The 19,779-nt window shown below is 53.7% G+C and overlaps 1 protein-coding gene across 1 annotated transcript in view; it reads right to left on the bottom strand.

Annotated features, from left to right (window-relative positions):
* LOC103619785 (collagen alpha-1(I) chain-like) overlaps positions 1-16,274 on the bottom strand; it is a 59,687-nt gene extending 43,413 nt beyond the window's left edge. The window contains exons 1-5 of the mRNA XM_017740338.1: positions 16,007-16,274; positions 3,785-3,932; positions 3,069-3,227; positions 1,847-2,042; positions 940-1,077 (exon numbers count right to left, since the gene is read on the bottom strand). Coding sequence (XP_017595827.1) covers positions 940-1,077; positions 1,847-2,042; positions 3,069-3,227; positions 3,785-3,932; positions 16,007-16,196 — 831 coding nt within the window. The 5' untranslated portion in view covers positions 16,197-16,274. The remainder of the gene's footprint in view (positions 1-939; positions 1,078-1,846; positions 2,043-3,068; positions 3,228-3,784; positions 3,933-16,006) is intronic.
* Positions 16,275-19,779: the final 3,505 nt, after the last annotated feature.

The raw sequence follows: 19,779 nt of genomic DNA, 5'->3' as shown, positions 1-19,779 counted from the left end.
TAACCCACAAAAAACGAAGCAGCCCATGCTGGGAGTGCAGCAGCCCCTGCAGGGCTGTCACCACTCCCTGATTCCTGCCTGGGCATGCTGGCTCCAGCATCCCAAAGGACACCTTGGCCACGAGCCAGACAGGACAGATGCCCCATCCCACGCCCAGCTCCCTCCCTTGGCACTGCCCTTCCCCAGCAGCTGTCCCAGCTCCTCACCAGAGCACAGGAACGGGTGTTACACACGGGGGGCTCGTGCCAAGCGCTGACATCCAGCACCTGCCTCTCTCCAGCTTTTTGCAGGCTCCTATGGAGCACTTCCTATGGAGATACCTGGCCTAAGATGTGAGGAATCTCCCTGGGCCAACTCCAGCTCCTGAGGAAAGCCTGGGTGCTTCATGTTTTGGGGGATTTATGATGTGATCTGGGCTTTATGACACAGAAAAGTTTGTTGGAAATTTGCTGAACACTGCAACGGAAGCGAAGTCCCCCAAATTTCCATTTTCCAGCAATGCTGGCAGAACAGAGGGACAACCCCTGGAAGGAGGATGCACCAAAGGGTGCAATGCTGCTGGGAGGGGGCAAGAATTCCAGAGTGGTGTCCATGTCAAGGACAGCTTTGACCTCCTCCCAGAAACGAAGCTCCAGCTGCAGCATTACTCAAAGCTTTCCAGTGTCACACACAGGAGCACGTCCAGTCATTCCCACCCCCAGGCTTTCCCTGGATCCCAAACTCTCCCTTTAACTCACTCTCCTTGGCACCAAACCAATCTGTGACTTGAAGGGATGGAAAAGAACCACTCCACCTCCTCACATCCCACCCTGAAGTGGGGATCCCAGCACCTCCAGGCTGCATTAAAGCCCTGGGTTGGGCCTTTCATGGGAATCATGTGACACCAAGGAAAAGCTTGGCCCAGCAGTCCCTAAATTTGTCAGCTGCCCCCAGCCACACCTCTGGCCAGGCTGTTGGGAGCTCCCACGGGGCCCTGTTGAGGTTGAAGGAGCCTGGGCAGGTTGAGTTGTAGCTGTGGCAGTGCTCGGCAGCGGCTGCTGGGTCTCCCATCACGAAGGTCAGCTGCTGGAGAGTGCCCTGGGAGAGACACAGAAACCAGAGTTGATCCCCCGCTTCTTCCAGAGGAGAGGGAAAGGTCTGGAAGGGCCTGCAGGGGAGGTCGTCTCCAGCTTCTCATAGCCAGGGATTTCTTTACGGGATGGTTTGGGCAATGAGCATTCCCTCAGCAGCTTCAAGAGTTGGATGCAGAGATATCACGGGCAGGGACACCTTCCACTGTCCCAGGTGCTCCAAGCCCCATCCAACCTGGCCAGAGACAGGACAAACTGTTCCAAAATGTAAGAAATGAAGGAAGCCCCGAACTCAGGGCACAGAGTGGCTGAGTTATCTCCATGTCATCATGGAATGATGTGGCCCAACACTTCCAAGGATCCAGGGGCAGCCACAGCTTCTCTGGGCACCCTGTGCCAGGGCCTCCCCACCCTCCCAGGGAACAATTCCTTCCCAATATCCCATCTATCCCTGCCCTTTGGAAGTTTGAAGCCACTGGACACACTCCCCAACCAGATCTTTCCATGCCGACTGCACAGAGACTTCTCTGCATGGTCCAAGTCATGGCCAACACCAGAGGATGAGTGGAAGTCAAACCCAGAGGTGACCTGACTGCTGCCACTTGTGCTGCCCTGACCCAAGCCCTCTGCACAATTCCAAGCCTTTGCAAAGTTTATCCCGCCCAAGCATGAACATAAATGTTGTTTCGGGAAGAGAAGGTGATGGAAATGGTTTCTTTCAGAGGGAGCTTGCAACCTCCTTCATGCAGGCAGAGCAGACCCTGCCCAGCTCTCACCTTAAAGGGGATCTCGAAGGACTCGATGAGGCCTCCGATGATGATCAGTCCCTCGGTGCTCACTCCCATCCCAAAATAGTTGGACCAGCTCACTCTGTCCACCAGCCGACAGTCCACATGCAACTCCAGCCTCTCCAGCGAGATGCTGAGAGCCACTTGGTGCCAGCGCCCGTCACCCAGGAAGGACACTGGGAACCTGAGGGAAAGGGAAGAGGCAGAACAGGAAACTTCATCCCACACCTTATCCAGGACCAGCCTTCACCCCTCAGCAGCTCCCAGGTGTCCTGGGTTGCAGTGTATTCTATTACCATCCTCATGAGCCGTTGAAATCAGGTGGGGCAGTGTTTCCTTGCCTCCTCCCCCCAGACTATCTTGCTGTTCATGGCCCATCATTGTCCTGCCGCCTGACTCAGAGATAACTCCCTCCAGACTATCTTCTGTTAATGAGCCTAATCAACACTTGGCCTCATGACTCATTACCCCATTGTGAGATGCTCCACCCAGAGGGAGGAACCAAGAATCCCATCGTGGATATAATCTGAGACTCTGAACACCAGAGACAACCCTTTCCACTGGATTTCCAGAGGACAGGAGCTACACAGCCACCACTGGACCTTCTGAGGAAAAGCAGACCCCTTTACTACAGGATCACTGCTTCAGAGGACTGTGGCCACCATTCTACCAGACTGCTACCACCACCCTGCCTAACAGGGACTCAGGTTGTATCTTGACTCTGTCAGTTTGAACCAGTGTTTTCTTTTAGTTTTTTCCTTTTCTTTAATTTCCCCATTAAATTGTTATTCTAACTTGGTGCCTCCCACTGGTTTGTTTTCAAGCTAGTACACTCCTTATCCATCCTTAGTGCAGACAAAATGAACAATCCTAGAGTTATTACAACACCATTGCTTTCTTCCATGGATTTGTGGATGTCCACAACCAGTTGAGACATCTGAGAACTGCCTTTCTTTTGTGGTTGGATTTATCCCCAGGGATCTAAACCTTTTCGTCCTTTGCTTTGTTTTCCAGAGCTGCATCGTTTTGGCAGAGTGGAGTTTGGAGGAGAGACAACCTGCACCAGGTCTGAGGGCCATCACCTTCCTTCAGCTGAGGTGAGCTCAGCACTGCCCAAAGCCCACCAGAGTGAGAAACCCTGACCCTTGGCCTTGGGAATGGAAAAGGAAGGATGGAAAGGCAGGAAAACAGCACCTGGGCTGGGACTTACTCATAGTGTCTCCTCCTCGTGGTGACAAAGACCAGGCCATAGGGGTTAATCCTGATCTGGAAGAGCACATGGCTGCGATGGCTGAGGATGGTCACCAGGCTGGTGTCCTCCTTCAGGGAATACCTGAGCTTCAGCAGCACGCTCAGCTCATCTGCAAACCTGGCAGACAGAGGGGACACGTGACACTACACAGCTGCTGCTGTGTCACCATGAACCGACCCTTTGAAATGAAAAAATTTGGGTCACAGCACAGAGGAACTGAGTGAGAATGAAAAATAAAGAGAAACAAGAGCAAAGAATTGTTCCAGTTGTGAGCTTCAAAGAGAAGCAGCCAGGCCTAATTTAGCATTGCCCACACACCCTCAGCACGGGGTGATGGGGCCGTGCCAAGGTGTCCTTCCTGCACCCAACCAAGAACCATCAAAGAACCCCAGAATGATTTGGGTTGGAGGAAACCTTAAAGCTCATCCCATCCTTCCACTAGGCCAGGTTGCTCCAATCCCCATCCAACCTGGCCTTGGACACTTCCAGAGACAGGACAAACTGTTCCAAAATGTAAGAAATGAAAGAAGGCCCAAACTTAGAGCACAGAGTGGCTGAATTATCTCCATGTCATCATGGAATGGGCTCTCCAAGGAACTCCTCAAACCAACGGCCACACCTCAGGTGATTTTTGAGCCCCACCAGCCCATCCCCACCCCCTGAAGGGAGGTTACCTGTCCCCAAAGGCCTCCCTGGTGGGGATGTTGAGGGTGGCGTACTGCCCGATCTCCAGGATCCTGCACTTGCTGTGGTCGTAGCCAAAGGAAACATTGCTGAGGTCCTGGGCATGCAGAGTGATTTTGTCCAGCAGGTTCACCTCGTCTGTGTTGGGGGAGAGGAGAGAGATGCTCAGGAGGCTGAGAAACCTCCACTACAGGGCTCTGCTCTGGTCGTTTTTCAAAAGAAAAACACAAATTGGACAACAGACAAAACCTGCAGGAAGAAGAGTGTAAATTTGGGAAAATTAAAATTCAGCACACAAATTCAGCAGACTCAGCCCACAAAAACCATTCAGACAACTCTACAGCCAGGTGAGATTTCTGAACCCCAATATGAGCTTCAAGGCCACTCTCCCAAAGACAGGAAGGGCCATTCCTTCCCCAGCAGTGGTGGGACCTTCACAACCACAGAGCTGGGATGCTCAGGGCTGTAAAGCAGAGCCTGGGACACAAACATCCCAAACCACAAGTCCTGGAGCAGCTGGGTACAGGAATCCTGCTCGTCCTGCCCCAAATTTCCTTGCTGATGTTGTAAACAAAGAATTGGACCAAGCAGTGGGAAAAAGTTGCAGTGTCCCAACCAGCGCATGGGGACACCCCTCTCTGCCCAAAGCAGGGTTCAGCCCTATTCCAAGGTCAGGAATTCCAGTGGGAATTCCCAGAAAGGAGAGGATCCACTCTCAGAATGTGCTGTGAACATTCAAGATGATTTGAACAGGGGGAGAGCCCCTGCCCTGGGCTGTTTGGCAGCACCACGAGGAGTTTTCACTCCCCTGGCGAACAGAGATTTTCCCTTTCCAAATTCATTCCTTAACTAAAGGATCTTTGAACTACAGGAACACCTGAGGAAAAATGTCTTTAAAATCTCAAGGTTTCTTGTTCCTCTCCATCAGCAAAAAGACTTTCAGACCTCTGGCTCTACCCAGACAACTAAAACCAGGTCCCTCCAGTGTGGCACCAACCCTGCCACCAGCAAGGAGTGGGGACAAGGGACAGGCCCAGATCAACACCCTTTGGGATCACTCCAGACCCCACAGTCCCTTTCCTGGGAGGGTCTGGACAATCCCACTCGATGATTTGTCAGTGGGAATTGTGCCAGCACCATCTGCATGAGCATCTGCCACGGCTTGGGAAGCATCCAGCCCCTTCATTCCCTGTAACTCCCGCTGTGGATGAGGCGTGAGATTTATTTGAGGGCAGACAAACAGCCCCGGGCACGCTGCGACCTGCCAGGAGATATCCACACCCCAGAGAGGGAAAATAGCAAATCAATGGAGCAGAAAGCTGCTTTGATCCACTTCAGACACTCGTGTGTCACTCCTGATGCCATCTCCTCGGAAGACATCGCATGGGAAGAGCCCTGAGATGGGAAGGAATAGGATCCTGCAGGAGATGTGGCTGTTTGGGGGGAGTTGGGATTTCACCTGGGATTTCCCCAGCTCTCCACGTGGGCACAGCATCCACAGGGTTCCAGGCAACCCAAAGCTCTGCAAAATGAAGGTGCAACAGCCTCTGGCAGCAGGAACACCAAAAAACGAGGAGTGAGCCAGAGGGTGCAGGGCTGAGCCCCTGGGAGCCCTGACCAGGCAGAAACCCCAAATGCAAAATCCACCGAGTTTATCAGCACAGCATGTGAATTAATCTGAGACCAAACACAGCTCACAGAGGGAAAACATCCAGAATATTCATCCTCTCCCAGTCCCAAGCTTTTCTGGGAGGCGATTTCCTCCCATCAGTGGAGGAACCTTCACAATTCCATGCCCAGGGGCTGCAGCCCCTACCAGCATCAAGCTTTGCTGGAGATCACGGGCAGTGAGAGTTCAGTGGATCCCATCAGGGATGGGCCTTCCCACAGCTGCTGCAGCTGGAAAAGCCCTGGAATTAACACACAGGGAATATTCCCTGGGCAGGGAACAAACAGGGAATGGTTTTAAACTGGAAGATTGATTTAGATTAGAGATAAGGTTTTTTACAGCGAGGCTGGTTAAACACTGGTACAGATTTCCCAGAGCAGTTGTGGCTGCCCCTGGATCCCTGGAAGTGTCCAAGGCCAGCTTGGAGCAGCCTGGGATAGTGGAAGGTGTCCCTGCCTGGGGCAGGGTTGGAATGGGATGGTTTTTAAGGTCCCTTCCAACCCAAACTATAACAGGAATCCAAGAGTAGGTTCCTGCACTGTCTGCAGCTCACGGCCCCACAGTTTTGGGGCCGAAGCTGCTGCACAATGAGGTTGTTCATGACACTGGATTTAGGGCTCACCAGCCTTAACTCCAAAGCTTTTCCTGCTGCTTCTCCCCAGGATTAACCAAGGGCCTCCTCTCCCTCCTGGCACAGCTGCATTTGTGGTTCTTACAAGAACATCACAGATTTGCTTTCCATTGCCAAGCAGGTTTATTTTCTCCCTTGGCCTTGAACTCTGGGAGCAGGCAGGCTGCTTCCCAAGGACATGGATTACCTGGGAAGCCATTCCCAGCTGCAGGGGCTGAGTCACCAGCTCGGAGAGCAGGGTCACAACCTTCCTGGGAGCACATTAACCCCAGGCAGGGGATGCTGAGGCTGCAGAGGGCAGTTGCTGCAGCAGCCAGAGGCAGGAACAGGCCAGGCTGTACATCTGTTACAGGAATTCTGTGTTTCCTTTCCAAAAATCCCACTTTCTCCAGAGTTTTCAGCATTCCCAGGGCTAAGTTGCTTTATCCCCACAGCCAGGCTTCCCTTCTCCTTCCAGAGCCCATCAGGGAACAGCTCTGCTCACCAACATTCTTTCTACCCCTGCACCCTCCTACCTCCATCCTGGACCCCAAAGCAGAGCTCACAGCCCAGCTGGGCTCACCTTGGGCTCTCCCTGTCCATCCCACTGCCCACGGAGCACATCCAGCATCCCAAACCAACAGCTTTGCCCTTCAACCTCTGCCCAGATGCCTCCAGCATGGCTATCCTGCACTGGAAAGGAGATTCCTGGAGTTCAGCTGCAGCTGCCAAATCCAAGTTGCTCCGAAAAGCAGCGCAGAAATCTTCCCAGGTGTCCCAGTCCCAGGGAGACTTGTGCAGGGGCACTGGGGGAGGGAAGCTGGGGAGCAGGAGCACCCCAGGACAGGCCCAGATTCCAAAGGGGAACGCCCTAAGCAGAGCCAGCCCCTGGGGGATGCTCCACAGGCAGCCCCAGGCAAGGACAGCCAGGAATAGGGTCCAGATCCCTCCTGGAACTCGGTCAGCAGAAAAGGGAAGCACAGGCAGAAGCTGGTGTGGAAACCAGGCCACAGTGAGGGGTAAAGCCCACCCAAGGGACAGAGAGGGGACAGGGACCAAAAAGACAAGGAGATAAATTCCATCCAGGGTCAATATATGGCCCACCCAAGAGGGAAAGACCCCACCACCACAGCTCAGGCTGAGAGCACAGGGCTGAGCTTAAATGGGGCTGCTGGGATAAGCTGGGGGTCCCAGGTGAGACTGGTTGGGGTCATTAAGGTCCATGAGTGCTCTCAGGAATCAGATGGGTTTCAGTGGTGACTCTCCACCATCCCATCCCATCCCATCCCGTCCCTTCCCATCCCATCCCATCCCGTCCCTCGGGCTGCATCCCAGAAAAAAGTGTTCCCTGAGGGGCACCTCCAGTTGCAGACACAGAAAAGAGACCACCCATCTTCTCCTCTGGCTTGTTTCAATGTGCAAAACTTCCACTGAGCTTTATGTTCTCCCCAAATGAGGGAAAATTGTATTAAACAACCCAAAATTGGGGCCTTGGAGAGCTCCTAACAGGGTCTGTCAGGCTGAGTCACTTCCCCTGGATGTGGCACTGGTTGGAACCTGCAGTAACAGGGCTGGCCAAGCCCTGGGGACCAGCCCAGGGGACAGCTCTGGCTGGGGAATGGAGCCTATGACCTAATGGGCCTTTCCTCCCTCCGATTCCTGAGTGCCTGATGGAAATGTTCTGCCAGGACTCTGCTTAGGATCACTTCGAACTCGGCAGCAGAGAGGCTCGGGCATCACAGCTGGAATTCAATCAGGAAGGCTCCCTGCATGAAGTGATGGAAAACCAGGGCTCTGTCCTGGGGCCTCACACCAGTGACACCAGCACCGAGAGGCCAACCAGCACAGCCCTCCCAGCACACCGGTGCTCCTCCACGTGCCCCTGGCATCCCGCATCCTTTTGCCTCTGGAAGAACGTTGGAGGTTGTGCCTGATTTTTTTTCTGGAGCAAGGGCAGCAAAAATGGCAACTTCACACTTGTTTGGAACTGTCTGGTGGCTCCACACATGGAGCAAGGTCAAGGACACCTCGACACAAAGTTTTTTGTAGGCAGCTCTTCCAGCTTCTCCTTCTGCCGCAGGATTCCTCGTGCCAATGCCCACAGCAGCCACCCGTGTCACTCCCTGTGCCACATCCATTCCCCACTGTTTCCATTTCCCTCCTCATCCGACCATCCCTTTCCAAGGCCACCTCCAGAAGGCACCTGAGGTGAGCTCTAAGCTGCAGCACACGCAGCTCCTGGGGCTGGTTATGCAACAGGATTTCAACCTCCGGAGAGCAGGGATAATTTGGGTTTGACCCCGAGGCTGCAAGTCCAGAGGGGACAGAGCCAAAGCAGGAAGAAAAGGAACAAGGACATTTCCCACGGAGGACGCTGGAGCTATTATGGAAGAGTGAATGCAGCCACCCACCCACGGAGAGGACAGCGAATCCCAGGGAAGCGAAACCTTCTCGGAAGAAAGAGCTCAGCTGCACGCATTGTCTGGGCAGGAAAAACGGGAGCACAGGTTCTCCTGGAGCTCATTACCCGGATCTGCAGCTGTGCTGCCGCTCCTTTGTGCCCACCCAGCTCTGCGGGGTGGGGATGGGGCTTTTGGGGACAAAGGCTGGGCAGGAGGAAGGGCTGCTGGAAGGCAGGATGACCCCGAGTAAGGATAAGCTGGCTGCAGGGAAAAATAGGGCAAGCGGCAGGAAAGGAGGAGAGCTTTGGGAGCAGGGAAGAGTTTCAGGGCTGCTAAAGCCACGGAGTGGTCACAGGAGTGTGGAAGGGGCAGCTCAGCCTTCAGCTTTATCCTTTATTCTCCTCAGGGCAAATCCCAACTCTCCAAGCCATGAGACGGCATAAAAATCTCATCCCATTAAGTGAGGGGGAGAGAATGTGTCTAAGAAATTGTCTGCTGCCCTTGTGGGGACGTGGAAAGGGTTTGGGACATGGAGCACATGGATATCCTGGAAGCTGAGCAAGGAGACCCTTGTGAAGGAGGCGCTGGGAGGGAGGGTCACAAGGGTGAGCTGCTCTGCAGGGTTTGGTGGCCTGCCTTGCTTTGGGGTTTTTTAACAGGAAACCAAAAAAGAAGCCATTTCCAACCTCCCCAAGACGTGCTGAGAGATCACAGAACCATGACATAGCTCGGGTTGGAAGGGACATTTAAGGGTCACCTCATCCAACCCCACAGACCCCACAGAGCTCCTCACCCATCTCCTTCCTGAGCAACCACCAGAGTTAACCCCACCCAGAGCTCCTGGTCCTTGGAGAGGCGCTCTGGTGTCACCCCAGCCTTGTCCAGCCCTCGCCCGCAGGCCACACTCGCACCTGGGTGCATTTTCCACCCCCTGTTCTCCACATTTCCCCTCCAGACCCTCCTCCCTCTGCTCTGTGCATTCATCTCCTGTCCCCTCCTGGAGCACCGGCAGCAAACGCTCCTGGGCTGAGCTCAAACCTTCACTCATCTCAGTTCAAACACCACAGAAATGATGTTTCATCCACACTCAGGGCTTAAAAGCTTTAAGGAGGGGTATTTTTACATGGTTTTCATTTAAATCCCCACACAACCACTCCTCGACCTGTTCAATTTGGCCTCTCAGCAATTAAATTAATTGCTGAATTACAGGGAGTCAGCGTTGGAATGGGTCTACAATCTGTGGGATTCATTTAAAAACAACTAAAAACATCCCAATAAAACTTGGGTGACACTGAGTGGGGACAAGTGCCATAAACATTGGCCCTCGCTGTCGCTCGTAAATAAACTTCTCATTATTGCTCCCTTGTCAAAGTAAATGAACAGCAAATTCTCCAAACCCTCCCACTCTCTCCAGGGGTTTCCAGCTTTCCAACAGCTTCCCTCTCTGCGGTTTTGTTTTATAGGGCTGGGAGGAAAACAGAAATAAACACCAAAGCCGTGAAGGGATGATCCCAAAAAGCTGCTCTGGGTGGGATGGACACCCCAGGCTGGGAAGAGCACACAGCCAGGGTTTGCAGCCCTGATTTTCATCATCCTCTTGTTCCAATCACTGAATCCCAGGATCATTTAGGTTGGAAAAGACTTCCAGGATCTTCGAGTTCAACCTGTGCCTGAACCCCACCCTGTCCCCAGCCCAGAGCCCCGAGTGCCACCTCCAGGCCTTCCTTGGACACCTCCAGGGATGGGGACTCCAAACCTCCCCGGGCAGCCCCTTCTGATGCTTTACAATGTTTTCCATGGAGAAATTCCTCCTGATGTCCCCCCTGACCCTCCCCTGGCACAGCCTGAGGCTCTGTCCTCTCATCCTGGAGAACACTGGTGTGCAAACACCCCAAAACTCCCAGGAACTGTCTGGCTTTGAAAGACTCCAAGGTCAGGACCACCAGGAGGTGCCTCCAGCCCCCAGCCCTGGCTCCAACAGCAGGAGAGGAGAGAAAAGAGCAGGAACAGAGCGAGTTTTTCCTGCTGTTTCCTCCCTGCAGGGTGAGGATTTGCTGATCCAAAGGCAGTGTTTGCATCGTCAGGAACTGGGCCTCAAATCCCTCCTGTCCTGGGAAGCACTGGAGGATGTTCCTGCAAGAGATTCCTGGGCACGCAGAGCTTTCCTTCTCTTCTTCTTGCGCTTTCCTGATGTTCTGTGGAGGGAACAGCCTCAGGCTGTGCCAGGGGAGGGTCAGGGGGGACATCAGGAGGAATTTCTCCATGGAAAACATTGTTAAGCATCAGAAGGGGCTGCCTGGGGAGGTTTGGAATCCCTACCCCCGGAGGTGTCCAAGGAAAGCCTGGAGGTGGCACTCAGTGCTCTGGGCTGGGGACAGGGTGGGGACCGGGCACAGCTTGGATTCGATGATCTTGGAGGTCTTTTCCAACCTCAGTGATCCCGGGATTCTAAACTGGCTGCTGTTTCATTCATGGCAGGCACTTTTTCCCTCTTCCTGCAGACCTGCCTGGCAGAAGCCCTCAGCTGAGCCAGAGAGGCTCAGGGCAACCCCAGATGAGCCAGAGACATCCCAATTGCCTCTTCCCAGAGCTTCCCCCTTCCCTGCGCTCAGAACTCCGCCTGCTCCACTCCTGCCATCCAGCCGGGCGGTCCCAGCCCCCTCTCTCAGTGTACTCATGACAAACACGTTTTATCAACTCCCTGCAGCAGCCCAGGGGACAAATTGCCCGAGGGCAGACGGGGGAGTCAGACAGCTCCATTTTCCAGGCTTGATAAGAGCCAGTGACTTCAGCCAGGCAGAAATCAGAGAATGCCCTGCAAAGGTCTGGCTCAGGTCCTCTGGCCGAGGAAACCCCGAGTTACCACATCCCGGCAGGAGAACGGGCAGAAATCCCACCTGGAATTTCCTGTGCCCTTGGCCTCGTGCCCCCAGCCCCATCACACACCCTGTACCCAGCACAGAGCTGCCAAATTCCCACTCAGGGCTGTTTGGACTCAGACAAACTCACAGGTTTCAGGGAGATAAGAGGTCAGGGGAGCGAACTGAGGCGATTTAGCAACAAACCCTGCGGTGAGCAGGACCCCAGAGTTGGTGGTGGGAGATCCAGAAACCCCTCGGGGGGGCAGGATGGCAGCTGCTTTCACATTTAAACCCGGCTTTCCTGCCAGCCTGCAGAGAAAACCTGGAAAACATCGCTGGGGGGGAATCGGTGGTCCCAAAAGAGGAGGGCAAAGTGACAAAGCTGGGGGCACCCAGCACTGCTCTCCCCTGAGCTGGCACTGAGGAAAAGAGCCTGAGGCCAAAAGGCAGGGGACACGCAGGGGACACGCAGGGGACACGCAGGGGACACAGGGCTGGGTGTGAGGCTGCCAGGGACGTGCTGCTGTGCTGTGCCAGCGGGCACAGAGCCAGTGCCCAGCCGTGTCTGGGCTCCTGGGCACCGTCTGCCGCCTGCCCAGCAGTGATGGGACCCCGTGGGAGCTTGTGGGAAACGCCAGGTCCCAAGTGCTGGCAGGGAAAGGCAGCTCCTGCCTGATCCTCTCAGGAGTGCGGGGTTTATTGCAGGATGTCCCTACTCTGTCTGAACCCGTCCCAACTCAGGGACACTCGTCTGTCACCCTGCCACCCTCCAGCCAGGACAACTGTCCCTTTAAAGGGCGGCCACAGGGCAGTGCAGGGTTGATTTTAGCCCAAATGCAGCCACTTCATGCTGCAATCTCCACTTTGGGGACACTGAGGAGGAACAAGGCCCTGTGCTGAGGGACAGGGGACAGACAGACGCTGCTCCTGGGAGCCCGGGGGGGAGCTGGACCTGCCTGAGCTGAGCTTAACACCCACAAGTGCCTTCCCCAGCTCCTGTCACTCGGGTGTGACCAATTCTCACCCAAAATCAGCACCAGGGAACTTGGTATTAAAATTCTGTGTCTGGGTCGGTGTCTGGAGGTTGCATTTGACTCCTGGGGGAGCTGGACCTGCCTGAGCTGAGCTTTTCCACTACAAGCACCTCCCCCAGCTCCTGTCACTCGGGTGTGACCAATTCTCACCCCAAATTAGCGCCAGGGAACTTCATTAGAGGGAAGGTTTTGACAGTTTTGCACAAACACCAGAGCAAGTGACAACAGTGACTTCGCAGCGAGCGTGGCTCCAAGGAAGGAGAGAATGGAAGAACCTGGGACCTCACAGGATACAAATCTCCAAAATCCCTGCAGGAAAGCGAAGCCCCCAGCACCTCGCAGGGACCCAGTTCTGCTTCCTTTGCTCCAGGAGCTGCTGTTCCAAGGGTCAGCGCTCAGGCTCTGACCTGGTGTTAAAATTCTGCATCTGGGTCAGTGTCTGGAGGTTGCATTTGGCTGCTGGGGATCATTTTCCCTGCAGGAACAGAGCAGGAGTGAGAGGAGGAAGCAGCAGAGCCTCATCCCAGCAGAGCCTGGGGCAGAGCAGGGCAGGAGCACCAGCCCTGACCTTCCCCTCCTTCTCCCTTCAACACAACCCCCAGGAATAAAAAAATAAAAAAATTAGAAGTAAGTGTTTCCCAGCCTCACAAGCTGCCATTTCACGGCCAAAAAGCGCTCAGATTTTCACCGCAGGCAAAACATGTGCACATTTGTGATTCACCCCGCGCCAGCAGCTGCCAGCTTTCTGCACAAACGATGCAATTGTTGCGGTTTTTCAACCCTGACTCCACTCCCAAAAGCTCCTCCGAGCTCCTCTGACAGAGCTCCTCACCTCCCACCTCTGGTATTTATTTTTACACCCAAATTATCTTTGGGTGCCTGGGAGCCTTCAGATTCCCTGACAAGCTGCTCCAAGCCAGGAGCTGCTGCTTCCCTGGGTGTGGGAGTCAGTGAGAGCCCCAACCAAAAGATTTCTTCCAGTAAACTCCTTTCACCAGCTCAGGTCGAGCCGACGGTGCTGGAACCAGAGCTCAGGAGGCTCCGGGTGAATAAACACAAACCAGGATTTTATTCAAGTGCAGAGAAGCTGCCAAACCCCACAAACGGTGCTAGAGGCACCACTTTTCCAAGCCCCAGGAGGGGCTGAACCCTCTGGAGCTCCCTGGGCCACATCCTGGGCTGAGGAGGCTCCACAATTGGAAGCTTGGATGAGGATGAGCATGGATGGGGCTGGAGAAGCTTCCAGCGTGGAGGAGATCCCAGGGAGAGCACGCTCAGCTCATGGGCACGGGCCAACCTTTCTGCAACAGCCCCTTGCTGGATGCAGACATCTCCATCCCTATTCTTCCTCTCCAGGGTTCAAAATCCTCCTTCTCCCCCAGAAAAACTTCCTATCCAAAGCCCATTCCTGTTTTTCAGCTTCCAAGGCTGCATCAGAGCATCCCACCCACCTGCCAATAAGGATTTCCCAGCTCAAACCAATTTTCCTTTCTCTCCATTTCTTCACTAACCTCGAGAATTTCCCAGACATTTTTATGCAGTAGAACCCAGAGGAAAATCTCTTTTTTTCCACTTAAAACTCCAAGTTTTGAGCCTGGATTATTCATCACAAGAAAAGCTGAGAAGGGCCCAGGTCAGAGACATTCCCCCATCCTGCTGCCTGCACTCAGGGAATTGTGTGGATTTTGGGAGAGCCCCAGACAGAGCTGACAAGTCTTGTTTGAGCAGCAGGGATGTCTCTGCCTCACAAAAAAACCAACCCCATAAAATCTGCTCTTCATTCCTCCCTCTGCCTTTGAGCGGGGGGGAAAACATTTCTTGGTGATTCATCACTTCCCTGAACAGCCCAGACTGAGAAAAGGATGGATTTGGGATGTGAGGAAGCTCTCAGGGTTAAAGAGAATTGCTGGAAATAAATCAGTGTCAAACAGAAAACTTTCCCAATATTTGAGTAAAAAAAAAAAGAAAAAAAGAAAAAGAAAAAAATAAAAAAAAAAAAGAAAATGAGTCAGTTTGAGTCAGCCCAGAAATGAAAGGTTTCACCTCTGTGGATGAGCTGCCTCTTTCTTGTCTCCTTTAACTCAGTGCAAGTTCACTTGAATTAACTGAAACTGTTTGAAAGGGAAAAATCAGTGTTATTTTTAACCCCCTGAGATGAGAGGACATTTCCTCCCTCTCCCAGTAAAGCACTTTTTAAAACTTATTTTCACAAACCCCAGGAAACCCAAGAGTTATAATGGGCTTGAGTTTCACTGCCACTTCCCGATGGGAATTTTTCACCTGATCAGACGCAGTTTCACCAGCCCTGCTTCAGCCTCCACCAAGCCCACTGAGCCCCAGACTCCTGAGCCCACTCTCCCTCAATCCCGTTCCTTTTTCTGAAAGCAGCCGACCTGAGGAACATCCCCAAGCAGAGAATTCCTCTGTACCCCTCTATTCCTTCTGTTCCAGTGCCTCAGAATCCTCTGGATTCTCTCACATCTGACAACCTCTGCAGCCAAGATTTTGCTGCACTTCATTTTCAAGCCACCTCCAGAACAAAAAACCCCGGAGCAATGAAGAGGAGCCCTGGAATTCCCACAGGAATGGGAATGGACACACCAGGACATCACCTACAACTCACCCTGGGATCTCTCTGGGTTTAATGCATTCCACCACTGCTGGGGAATGCTGAAAAAGAAGAACAAAAGCTAAATCCATGAGTTAACCATCCTGACTGGAAAAGAAGGATTTCCTATACCAAAACAATTCATCACCTTGTCCCCCCAAAGTGCCAGGAATTATTTTTTAAGCCATATCCTGTACCCAGTATCACAGTGGGAGAAATCCTCCTTCAGGTGGAAGGTTTCAGAGTTTCTCTTTCCAAGACATTCAAACATTCCCAGCTGGTGAGGAGCAATCCTGGCCACCTGGCGAGGAGCAATCCTGGCCACCTGGCTTTGCATCTCAGTGCCAGGAAGGAAGAGAACCATGAAAAATTGTGGGTATGGGGGGTTTTCCATGGATCCTGGGAGTGATGCCCCAAAGGGGCTGGGCTTTGTGAGCTGCTGAGCTGCCCATCCTTGGATGGGCACCCTGGCAGTGCTGGCCAAACACTCCTGGAGCTCTGGCAGCCTCGGGGCCGTGCCCATTCCCTGGGGAGCCTGGGCAGTGCCCAGCACCCTCTGGGGGAAGAACCTTTCCCTGCTCTCAGCCTGAGCCTGCCCTGGCCCAGCTCCAGCCGCTCCCTGGGTGCTGTCTCTGGTCAGGAGGGAAAAGGTGATGGATCTGGGTCAGGGCAATCTGCTGGGAGCATCGACAATGGCACATCTGTCACCTCCTGGAGGAGCTGGAGTGGAGGTGACACCTCCAGGCTCCCTCCCAGCAAAGCCCTGTCCCAGGGAGAGCGGTGTCAATGTGCAGCATCCACAGCTTGGAAAGGCAGCCCCTGCTCCCTAACCTTGGGCTCCACCACTTTTCCTGCCAGGAACATGCCAGGGAAGCCCAGATGTCCCCAGGACAGATGTGAGGTGCAGGCACGAACAGCAGAGCAGGTGACAACAGTGACTGCATCGAGCATGGCCCCAGGGAATGAGAGGGTGGAAGAACTGGGATCCCACTGGATACAAATCCCCAAAATCCCTCTGCACATCTCACCTGGGAGCTCTTGGACATGGACAAGCCCCTGCTGCTGCACAGCTCTGATCCTCTGGGCTCTCCCAAAAATATCCCTAAAAAAGGAACCAATCCCTCTCCAAAGCTCCCTGAGAGTCTGGAGTGCTGCAGACACCACGGGCTGGCTGCTCCTGCTCCCACACCTGCATTTCCTGAGGGCAGAAAACATCATTTTCCTGTCTAACTCCAGCAAGTCTTGCAGGATTTATCCAGCCAGCAGTGAGCAGCTCTTGCAGGGCTCTTCCAAACCCACCGGGCTGAGTTTGTTTTGCAGTCATCAGATTCAATGTCCTGGAGATTGCTGCAGCAGCTCTCCCGCTGGGCTGGAGCAGCGTTCCAGCCTCTCCAGCACACTCCAGTGCTCTGGGAGCAGCAGGACCACGTGAAGGAATGGCTTTGCTTCTTTTTTTCCCTGGTTTGGATGTGAAGCAAACCAAGAAAAGCGATGTGAAAAGTGGAGTTGGCTTGAACTGCTGTGCCATTCCCATCAAACCTGCAGCAAGAGAAATACTCCAAGGGATCAGCTCGGCCCTCAAGATTGAATTGTATTAATTCAGTGTAAAATCTAAAAAAAAGGTTAAATCACAAATGCGTGCAATTCCGTGCGGCTGTTCCCTCCTTGCCCCAGCCAGAGACCAGGACACTGCTGCAGGATGTGGGACAGCCAGGCTCAAACCCCTCTTCTCCCTAAAATACTTGATTCCTGCATTTTAAGAGCCTCCCCCACCTGCCTGAGTCCAACCATCAGCACTGCCAAGGCCACCGCTAAGCCGTGTCCCCAAGTGCCACATCCACACAGCTTTTAAATCCCTCCAGGGCTGCGACTCCACCACTGCCCTGGGCAGCCTGGGCTTGAAAACCCTTCCCATGAAGGAATTTTTCCTCATATCCAAACTAAACCTGCCCTGCTGCAACCTGAGACCGTTTGCTCTTGTCCTATCAAGAAAGAGCGAGGAGAAATTTCTTTTCTAGGAAAAACCACAGGAAGGAAATGGGATTTCCAGGACCAGGGAGCCCCATGTGATGATGTTTGGCAGCAAACTGTGGATCATGAGGAGGACAAACCCCAGCTGGGGTATGGAGGATCCTGAGGAGTTCCAGGTGAGGCTTTGCTCTGCCTCACTGCAGAAGGAGCTCCAAAGACAAGGAATTCAGGGCATGGCTTTAAACACGACATCAGCCATCAGTCATCTCCTGGTTCCTGCCTCCCAGCAGCTCTGGGATGTCTTTGAGATGACAACTGTTGATGTTGAGGCTTCGAAAAAATCCATCTACTCTCCTCCAGGCCTAGCCTACTTTTAGGTGTGAGCTGAGAAAAATCCACTCATTTATCCAGGCACAGAAACATTCATCTTCATGCCAAGGTAATTCCCCATAAAAAAAAAAGCCCCCTAAAGTCACCGAGTCCAGCTGTCCCACAGGACTGAGGCCACCACTGAGCCATGGCCCCGAGTGCCACATCCACATTCAGGCTTTTAAAACCCGCCAGGGATGAGGGCACCGCCCTGGGCAGCCCATTCCAGTGTTTAACAACACTTTCTGTGGAGAAATTCTTGCTGGTGTCCACCCTGAGCCTCCCCTGGCCCAGCCTGAGGCCGTTCCCTCTCCTCCTGTCCCTGTTCCCTGCGAGCAGAGCCCGACCCCCCCGGCTGCCCCCTCCTGTCAGGGACTTGTGCAGAGCCACAAGGTCCCCCCTGAGCCTCCTTTGCTCCAGGCTGAGCCCCTTTCCCAGCTCCCTCAGCCTCTCCTGGTGCTTCAGCCCCTTCCCAGCTCCGCTGTTCTTCCTTGAGGAGCAGCAATTCCCAAGGGTGGTCATTCCAGGCTGCCTCAAGCCCCCCTGGAGCAGGGAGAAGGGGGGTGAGGACAGTCCCACGCTGGCCCTGCCCATATCAGCCGGGCTCTGGCTGCTTTATCAGCCCATTTATCTCGGCTACTTCCAGCCCTATCCTGTTTCCAATCAGCATCCCCGGCCCGCTCCGGCCTGTGGGAATTCCAGCAAAAGCCTTGGAAGGAATATAAAAATGAAACAAAAACACATTCGGGGAGATTAAAGCTGGGAAAAGGCTGTGAAAAGGAGCAGCGTTCGTGTTCTCACATCTCGCTGGATGCTGAGGGCCTGGGGGAGGCCGAGCCCGGGGAAGGGGCTCCCCACAGCCAGGTTGGGGTGCAGGAATTCTTCCCGTGCTCGGGGAGCTCTGTGTGTGCCCCACTGTGCCCCCAGGGCTCCTCCCCAGGCCACAGCAGCTCTGTCCCCACTCCCCGAGCCACAGCCACAGCTGGGAGGGAGCCCGGGGACATTAAACTGTCACAAATCGGGAGCAAATGTCAATTGGGATTGTGAGCAGCTCCTTGGAGCGCAGCGAGCAGCTCCACGCGTCCCACCGCCTTCAGAGAGGAGGGATGGGAGGGTGAAGAAATAAAAAATCACTGCCAGAGTGAGCAGAGCAGCAAGGGAGGTGATTGTACCCCTCTCATGAGAGCCCATCTGGTGCAGGGGTTCCCCTGTGGGGTCCCCAGCACAGGAAGGAGCTGGAGCTGCTGGAGAGAGTCCAGAGGAGGCCCTGGAGCTGCTCCAGGGCTGGAGCCAGGCTGGGAGAGCTGGGGGTGCTCACCTGGAGAGGAGAAGGCTCCAGGGAGAGCTCAGAGCCCCTTGCAGGGCCTAAAGGGGCTCCAGGAGAGCTGCAGAGGGACTGGGGACAAGGCATGGAGGGACAGGACACAGGGAATGGCTTCCCAGTGCCAGAGGGCACGGCTGGATGGAAGATTGGGAAGTAATCGTTCCCTAGGAGGGTGGGCAGGCCCTGGCACAGGGTGCCCAGAGCAGCTGGGGCTGCCCCTGGGTCCCTGGCAGTGCCCAAGGCCAGGCTGGACACTGGGGCTTGGAGCAGCCTGGGATAGAGGGAGTTGTCCCTGCCCATGGCAGGGGTGGCACGGGATGAGCTTTAAGGTCCCTTCCAATCCAAACCTTTCCAGGATTCCCTGAAAAAGGCTTCCTTGGATCAACACTGCTCCAATCCCTACTAAGCTGCAGCAGAGCCGTGTTCACAACCTGCTTCTGCAAACTGTTTCTGAGGGGGGAAAATAAAGACAGCAAATTCAAACTAACAACACACGAGCAGTTTTAATTAGGATCAGGAAGTCATCCCAGGGTGAATTCCCAGCCATGCCCACTCCCTGTGCTGCTGCTCAGACTGCAGAGCTGTCCTGGGCTGCACAGACACCTTTGTGGTGAGGATCGGAAGTGCTGGGGAGGAGATTTAATGTTCTCCAACATGGACAGGATCCTCTGGACTGGAAATCCCAGCCTAGTCCAGGATAAAAACCATGGAGCCCCTCAGAGAGGGCACAGGGCCCTGGAGCTGCTGCTCTGCAGATCTGCTTTCGGTGGCACCCCCCACTTGCTGATGCGAAGATTTAATGCTCCAGCTGCTGGGCTCATTAACAGCACTAAACCTCTCTTTAATTAAACTTCCTGAGCCTCACAACCAGAGAAAAAAAGCACAGAAAACCTGACTGCTCGTCGCGCAAGCACAAAAACTGAACACAAAAGTTCAGAGGCAATTTTTATTTATTCTTTTAAGATTTTTTTTTTTTTTAAGCCAGGATCCCATTCATTTCTTTTTATTTATTATTATTATTTATTATTTATTATTTATTAATATAATTCGGTTTTTTAAAAAAATTTATTTATTTATTTTATTATTTAAGCCATCCCATTTATGATCCCATCTGGAACACCATCTAGTCCCTCTCCA

The sequence above is a fragment of the Corvus brachyrhynchos genome, unplaced genomic scaffold (genome assembly GCF_000691975.1).
Source record: "Corvus brachyrhynchos isolate BGI_N302 unplaced genomic scaffold, ASM69197v1 scaffold305, whole genome shotgun sequence".
In the NCBI taxonomy this organism is placed as follows: domain Eukaryota; kingdom Metazoa; phylum Chordata; class Aves; order Passeriformes; family Corvidae; genus Corvus; species Corvus brachyrhynchos.
The sequence above is the reverse complement of the archived record's forward strand: the minus strand, read 5'-3'. Positions and strand labels throughout refer to the sequence as shown.